We start from the raw sequence: 8,302 nt of genomic DNA on the forward strand, positions 1-8,302 counted from the left end.
TTGATTTATTTTTTCCTGCTAAAAGATGTTGAAATGATTTCCATTGGTAAAAACTGCTTGTTTCATGGATTTCAGTTAAAAATAGAATAGTGTATCTTTTAGATCGTTGAAGTGTCATTTATCACCACCAAACAAACATCATAGCTATTGAAAACAAACCTTTATTTTTATATGCTTAAAGAATGAAATATTGTATATGATTTAACTTCAATGTCAGAGTATAATATTGTCAGAGTTGTAAATATAAAAAAAGAAGATGTGGTATCATTGCCAATGAGACATCTCTTCACAAGAGACCAAAATGACACAGAAATTAACAACTATAGATCAATGTACGGCCTTCAACAATGAGCAAAGCCCATACCTCAAAGTCAGCTATGACAATGTAAAACAATTCAAACGAGAAAACTAACGGCCTAATTTATGTACAAAAAATCAACGAAAAACAAATATGTAACAAATAAACAAACGACAACAACTGAATTACAGGCTCCTCACTTGGAACAGGCACATACATACAGCATGTGGCGGGATTAAACATGTTTAGCGAGATCCCAACCCTAATTATCACATTTTTTGGTCTCGTCTATGTCAGACATACAGGTGCTTATTCTGTGTTAATATCATCAAATTATTTGTTGAAATGTTCTAAACTTCAGAAGTAGACAACACGGATGCTTCAAAACTTGTTTACAGATGCCTTATGTTATAAAGTTTCTTAGGCATATGTCCATTGATTTTGTAAAAAAAACATATAATTATTTAAACTATGTTATGATGTCACTTATAAGGAGTGATAGCTCAACTATATTTGTTACATGTATAGAATCATTACAGGGTCAACATGGTCAGCAGGCAGGGATCACGTTAACGTATAGATCATTTCATATTAAAATCAGTGGTCAAGGTGAAGTCTTCATGGTCAAGTATCTTAGATACATTGTGTAGCAGGTCAACTATATTTGGTGTTTTTGATTGATTGTTAGATGTACATGTCCATTTGATAGGGTTCATCTGACTTTGACTTCATTTTTTTTTTTTGTAAGCTAGTTTTCTTAACATGCACATTTTTTGGGGTCATAATTAGGTGATATTAGAAGTACATTCTGTAAAAAACATTTAAACCATTTATAACTTATAAATACTTTTTTTAATTTTAGGAGATGGAAAATATACTACAGAGACAGCTTGTATGAAAGAATTTGATGCTAAACTAGTATTTTATAAAGATTGCTGGCTTTATATTCTAACTGTTAATGAAATTCATTTAAGATTTAATTTATTATTTGATAGTACTATTTATTCTGTGCAGTATTTAAGAAGTTTATAACTAGTCCATATATGTGTTAAAGGTGAAAAAAGGGCTCTCAGTTGAGTTGAGTGAAAAATTCTCTTCTAAGTTTTGTTCTTCATAATTGGACAAATTGATGTTTATTTTTTCATGTGTTAAGTCCTTGTTGACTTTTTCATGGGTGGAACAAAAATGTTCCTTTTTTTTAAGACTTAAAAAAGGGGCACTTGGCAAAGAGGACCAAACCAATATTACCATTTATTATTTGCCCAATCAACCAGCATAATGTTTTATTTTTAAAAATCAGTAAGAAGACCAGCAGATTAAAATAATTTTAGACTTAGAAAAAAAAAATTGGTATATGTAATAAAAGAACTTTTTTGAAAGTTCACATTTAAGAGATCACTTCACTTTCACAGCATTCTTCAATTATATTTGTTTAAAATAATTTGTTTTTTGAGAAACCAACTGTCTCTCAAGGAAAATGTTTGAAATCAGAAAGAGTTTTTCCATTATTTCATTATTTATTCAAGATATTTTGTTATATGGTTGGAAAGTTTCAAGAAATTAGAGAGATGTCGATTGTCATAATTTGACAAAATACAAATATTGATGTTCATTTGAAATCTACACAACTTTTGTTTGAAGTTTGTTCAATGGATATTTCTTTGCAACACACTATTTCATAAATATATAATGTCCTGCGATTTAATTTTTTTACTAGGATGTCTTCATGATAAAAAATAAAAATCTAAAAGTTATCTCCCCTGTATCATAATTAAGTCCATTAACTCATATAAATAAGTATTAACTTTATATCCAATAGAATGTTATTTCTATGTCTGTAATTAAAGATAGCTAAGCAACAGTTTTGGTGATTCTGAATTATGAAAAATGACATTAAACAGGCTTATAAATTTTCTGCAAAAAAAGGCAAGTAATTGGCCATGAACCCATTACTAAGAAATCTGAAGGAACAGGTGTGTTTGGTAAGATAACATCTATTTCACTCAGATTTATAATGATTACCTTTAGGATAGGATGTGATATATAAAAATGTATCAAATAAGGTGTCTGAAGAGGGTAATTTTGTCCCCAAAAATTAGGCCCCTGTGATCTAGAGGTTTTGTTCTTGTGTCCAAATCTGTATAACAGCATACTAGAATATGTGGAGACTGATAATGCTCACCACTTAATGATATGTGGCAATGAATTGTACATGTATATAAGGTTAAAGTGATTGAAAAATTGTAGCTATAATTTTATTTTTTATGAAAATATTTACAAATTAAAAAAAAGAAATAACATTTTTTACAATTGATTTATATTCCATCATAAGTAATTGTATTATAATAAATGATTACCTCTTTTGTTACTTAAATGAATTAAATGTAAATAGAACTATTTATTAGAGTTTTAATTCTGTTTCTTGAATAAGAATGATAATTATTCCTATTGCTGAATTTGATCTGAACAAAAACAAACCATTTTATTCATGTATTGCAACCTTATTGTCAAAATTTGAAGAAAAAAAAACCCACAGCGTACACACAATTTAAACTCAGGTAAAAGATATTTCTAAGTAGCAATGCTGACAAATATTTAATTAGCTCAATTACAGCAGAAAAATTGATATTTACAAAATACCATGTACTTGTTTAACCCCTTCACTACCATGTTCATATTTATATATGCATCTTTACAATGTATGGATGTCCCTTTAGGGTTCCTCAGACATTTAAACATCAATAATTTAATTTTGGATGTAACTTGTCTTCTGATTGGCTGACGTTGTTTTGTTTATCAGCTCATAGACATAATTTTTTCATGTGACTGTGATGTCATCAACGTTTTTTCATGGTTAACTCCGGTTTAAAATGGAATTTAGAATTAAATTATATGAAATGACTAATATTTTTTTCTGTCATTTCGAAATAACATAAAAAATGTTTTGCACACTTAAAAATAACTCACTACGCATGTTATTCAGTGTGCACCACATTTTGGATATTATTTCTTCATAGACCGAAAAAATATTAGTCATACCTTAAATATTTAAATAAAATTGATTGCTTCGTGTCACTTATTGATGATTTGACATTGGATGTTATGCAAGCACAGGCATTTATTTACATCAGTTAATTTTTATTTCCCCCCCTATTTTGCACAAAAAGGATTTTGTATAAATCTGTTGGTAGTTTAGGGGCCTATACAATCTCGTTTTACAACGAATGTACAGCTTAATTTAACAAACATGTAGTTCATATTTTAAATATAAATTGTTTTATGGATTCGTCTGTTTATGAAATCTTATGTGGTAATTACTTAAAAGGGTTTGAAAATGACAAATTGAAAGGATTTACAACCTAACATGATCACAATTACCAATGTACTTCACAATATGACAATGTACATTTTCACATCATATTTTTTACATTTTGTTTTGTTTTATTTTACTCCAAAAGTTACAAAATATATTTTCTTGTATAGTGTACATTTAATTTAAACTATTTAAATATTGTATAAATAAATTATTACAAAAGTTTCTTTGATTTTGTCTATTTTGCAATATGCATAAAAGTAGATATGGGAAAAACATCAATAAGACAGCGACCAAACATATGGGTAAAAGCAAAATTGTCAACAATAGGTAATTTCCTGAGTAAATTATACCTATCTTTTAATAGACCCATTGTTTTTCGCTAAACCATATTATGAATGTGGAGGAATTTGGTTAATGTCTAAATAGCAGGGGTTGGGGTTTATATCTTTTTATTGCTATATTGATTGCAGTCTTATTTGGATACATGGTCACAAGGCGAATATTGTGAGTGATATTTGAGCTTGCTCATTCAAGGTTGCTGAAATGTTCTTCTATTTTTATGGTTACTTGGATCATGATGATTTTGCAACCTTTACCATAGACAGGACATTTTATCCAGAACTATAGTCTCTTAAAAATTGTCATTGGGAGCATTTTTAAGGAATCGTTTCATCATAACTTTTCTACAAGTTTCTTGGTACATTGGTAGTTTCTGTCAAAAAGATAAAAGACCTGGATGCTTCATACATTTTATGTAGATATCTCATGAAATGAAGTTTCTCTCAGTCATATGGCCATTGCCCTTGACCTCATTTTAATGGTTCAGTGACTGCTTAAAACAAATCATAATTTTTTTGTAATGTGAATTTCTCACTAATGAGTAATTTAACTATATCTGGTTTATTGGTTCCTTGCAAGTTCTACATGTCTACCAAAACTGGGTCCATCTGTCCTCAACCTCTTAAAAAAATAAGATGATTAGGTCTGTAGTAGTTCAACTATATGTGGTGTATGAAATGCTAGTAAGGAGTACATGTCAGTCAGATTTCATCTTGCCTCATTTTCATGGTATATCGGTCAATGTTTTTGGACCATATGGATTGTGACTTACCACTTAAAAAAGCTTCATATTTTAGAAAGGTGGATGACCTGGATGCTTCATGTCATAAAGTTTCCATTGGTCATATATAAAAAAGATGTGGTAGGATTGCCATTGAGACAACTCTCCACAAGAGTCCAAATGACACAGAAATTTTAAACAACTATAGTCCACCGTACAGGCTTCAACAATGAGTCAAGTCCATACTCTATAGTTTGCTATAAAAGGCCCCGAAATGACAAATGTAAAACAATTCAAACGCGAGTGAACAAACAACCTAATTTATCTACAAAAAATGAACAAAAACAAATTTGTAACATCAACGAACGACAACCACTGGATTAAAGGCTTCTGACTTGGGACAGGCACATTACATACAGAATGTGGCAGGTTAAACATGTTGGGGTGGATCCCAACCCTCCCCTAACCTGAGACAGTGGTGTAACAGTACAACAAAAGAACAAACTATAAAAATCAGTTGAAAAATGCTTACCGGGTAAACCATCAGATGGATACAAATAGAAATACATCTAAGAAAAACAGAGTTGATTTGACAGGGAAATTGTATATCCGAACAACAACTAGGTGCTCCACAGGGCCCAGCTTTATACAACCCCAGTGGTCAAACTCTGAACAGTTGGGGCAAATTTGGTCATAATATTTAAGCTTGATACTGTCTGAAGTTGGATTGTGATCAAATTTTTGACATAATATAGGTTTTTGTCACAAAATAATGTGGGCAAAGATCTAACTAATCTATAACACAATACTGTGCAATTGAAGATTTCTTCTTGAAACTTTTCAAAATTCGAAATATTTTGAAAATAAAAGGAATCCCTTAAAAAAATGGTAAACAAAAAATCCCCCCCCCCAATTTATTGAAACCCCCCTTGGAGCAATAACCCTTAAACTCAATCCCATGCTTTCTTTTGTAGTATTGAACCTTGTAGTACAATTTCAGAGAGATCCATAAACTTAAACACAAGTTATTGTCATGATTGTTTGGAAACAAGAAACATGCTTTTTTTGCCCTTGTTTAGCCCCTAATTCCTACATATTTTGGGCAATTAACCCAAAACTAAATCCCAGCCTCCCCTTTGTTATATGGTACATTGTGGTACAATTTCAGAGAGATCCATACAATTACACACAAGTTATTGTCTGGAAACTAGAAAAATGCTTGTTTTGGCCCCTTTTTGGCCCTTTATTCCTAAACTTTGGCACCATAACCCCTTCAATGAATTCAAACATTCTACTTGTGGTTTTAAACATTGTGGTATAATTTCAGAGCAATTGAAATACTTGTACATAAGTTATTATCCTGAAACTAGAAAAATGTTTGTTTTGGGCCCCTTTTGGGCCCCTTATTCCTAAACGGTTAGGACCATCATCCCCAAAATCGATCCCAACCTTCCTTTTGTGGTATTGAACCTTCTGAAAAAATTTCATAAAGATCTATTCACTTAAACTAAAGTTAATATCCGGAAACCAATGTGTCTTCGGACGACATCATACCATTATACGATCCCCAAAATTTTTTGGGGTCGTATAAAATATGTCCATTGACCTTGCACCCATTTTTATGTTTCACCAACTATTTCTTAAAAAAGTTCAGATTTTATTTAATTCTAATTTCTCTCTTATGAGTACTAGGATAACTGCATTTAGTATGTGTACCTTACAGGGTCCTCATTCCTGTTGCAGTTTTCATCTGACCTTGGCATCATTACATAGATTAATTTACAAGGTTAAGTTTTCAAGATCAAGTCCATCAATCAAATTCTTTAAGCAATAGATCTACTATATCTGGTGTATTCAAGGATTGTAAGGTGTACATGTTGAACACGCAGGTGTTGCTGACCTTTACCTCATTTTCATGGTTCAGTGGTTAAATTTAAGTGTTTTTTTTTCTTTTTAATACATTTGTATTTGTTTCTTAGAAACAATAAGCAATGGGTCAATTATATTTGGTGTATGGAATGTTTGTAAGGTGTACATGTATTGCATGTCTAGATTATCTAACCTTGACCTCATTTTCTTGAATTATGTTAAATGTTAAGTTTATGGCATACTTGTAGTCTTTGTATATAGGAATATTAACATAAAATCGCTTTGTCAAAAAAGCAGGCGCAATACTTCAGAATGTGCACTTTGTGTTTTTTGTTTTTTTTAATTACCATAAGCAATAGCAAAACTCAATATTTGGTGTATTGAATAATTGTAAGGTGTACATGTTAGGATTTATCTGACCTTGACCTCATTGCCAAGGCTTTTTAAAAATGTTCAGTTGTTGTACTTTTAGTAAAACCTTCATCCTTAGACTTTCAACATAAAATCAATGGCGAGTAAAGCAGACCAGATTTCACTGTGTGCACTCTTGTTAAAATAATTGGCTACGATGTAGTTAATTTCTTGCTTTAAAACAAAATATAATGAAAGGATAGGCCAAACTTTTTTTTTGAAGCTACAGATTTTGCAAAATTGTCTGATTTGAATAGATTACATATGGTAAAACCAATTTAGAAAGCTAAATGAGAGAAATTATTATAAAATATTAGAAGATGATTTTCAAATAAGCTTTCTGACCTCATTTTTTTTTCTTTCTACAAAACAAAAAAGGTAAATTACATACCTATTTTTTTTTTTGTAAAATCAAGGTTTTTTAAGTTATCTCCCCCTTATATGACAAAGATGAACGAAATTGAATCATACAAAAAATGTTTTCTACTATTTAAAATCAGTTGTAATAATAAGATAATAGTAAAACAGGGTACTTCATCATTTAGGAAAAAAAGTATTGCTTATGAATATTTTTTTTAAGATATAGGAGTTCTGCTCCAATCATTTTTCTTCCACCAACAAAAATAACCTCTTTTTTTCCTGCAATTAATTGTGCATAGGCAAAAATACTGGGAATATGCATGTAGCAAAAATAACCATTTCAAATTTTCAATGTTTTTACTCTAGTTTTTGTTGCCTAAAAAAGAATGGCCAAGGTCATTACATTAAGTTGCAATCCATTAATATAAACAATTTTGATATAAAAAAATATTACATGTAAAACTAACAAATTGTGAAAACATTATACTGCTGACCTCTGGAAAATAACTTTTTCTATATTCAATGTTTTGGATATAAACTTTTGAAAAGGTTATAGGATGTGCCGCTAAAAAAGGTCACATTTTCCGGCTTGAAAATATGTAATAAATATATGATAAAGTCAATTAAGTTTCCCCTACTTGTGATATGAAAAGCTGTAATTTTTTTGCAGACGAAAGAATGTCTCACAGTAAGTAAACATTACATTAAGCCTCAAATATTCCACTATTCAACACACTACCCAAACCCCAACAATAAGGGAAAAGGGTACATTTTACCTATGCAATATAAGATAAGGTATACAATTTTAAGATCTAAGTGGGGTAACAGAACCCCAGCAGCACCTCCTTTCAATTAAGTATTGAAGTTCCCCAAACATGATGGAATACATATACTATAAGTGCTTTCACAAGACAAGGGTCACAAAAAGGCTACTTCCAGTTTGAGGACAAAGTTGATAAAAAACTAGAGGCTCTAAAGAGCCTGTGTC

The 8,302-nt window shown here is 30.6% G+C and overlaps 1 protein-coding gene across 4 annotated transcripts in view; it reads left to right on the forward strand.

The window, feature by feature from the left end:
- LOC139525715 (ATPase family AAA domain-containing protein 2-like) overlaps positions 1-3,836 on the forward strand; it is a 34,740-nt gene extending 30,904 nt beyond the window's left edge. For all 4 annotated transcript variants that reach the window (XM_071321113.1, XM_071321115.1, XM_071321114.1 and 1 more), the window contains one exon: positions 1,161-3,836. In XM_071321113.1, coding sequence (XP_071177214.1) covers positions 1,161-1,196 — 36 coding nt within the window. In that variant the 3' untranslated portion in view covers positions 1,197-3,836. The remainder of the gene's footprint in view (positions 1-1,160) is intronic.
- Positions 3,837-8,302: the final 4,466 nt, after the last annotated feature.

This window comes from Mytilus edulis, chromosome 1 (genome assembly GCF_963676685.1).
Source record: "Mytilus edulis chromosome 1, xbMytEdul2.2, whole genome shotgun sequence".
Classification (NCBI taxonomy): domain Eukaryota; kingdom Metazoa; phylum Mollusca; class Bivalvia; order Mytilida; family Mytilidae; genus Mytilus; species Mytilus edulis.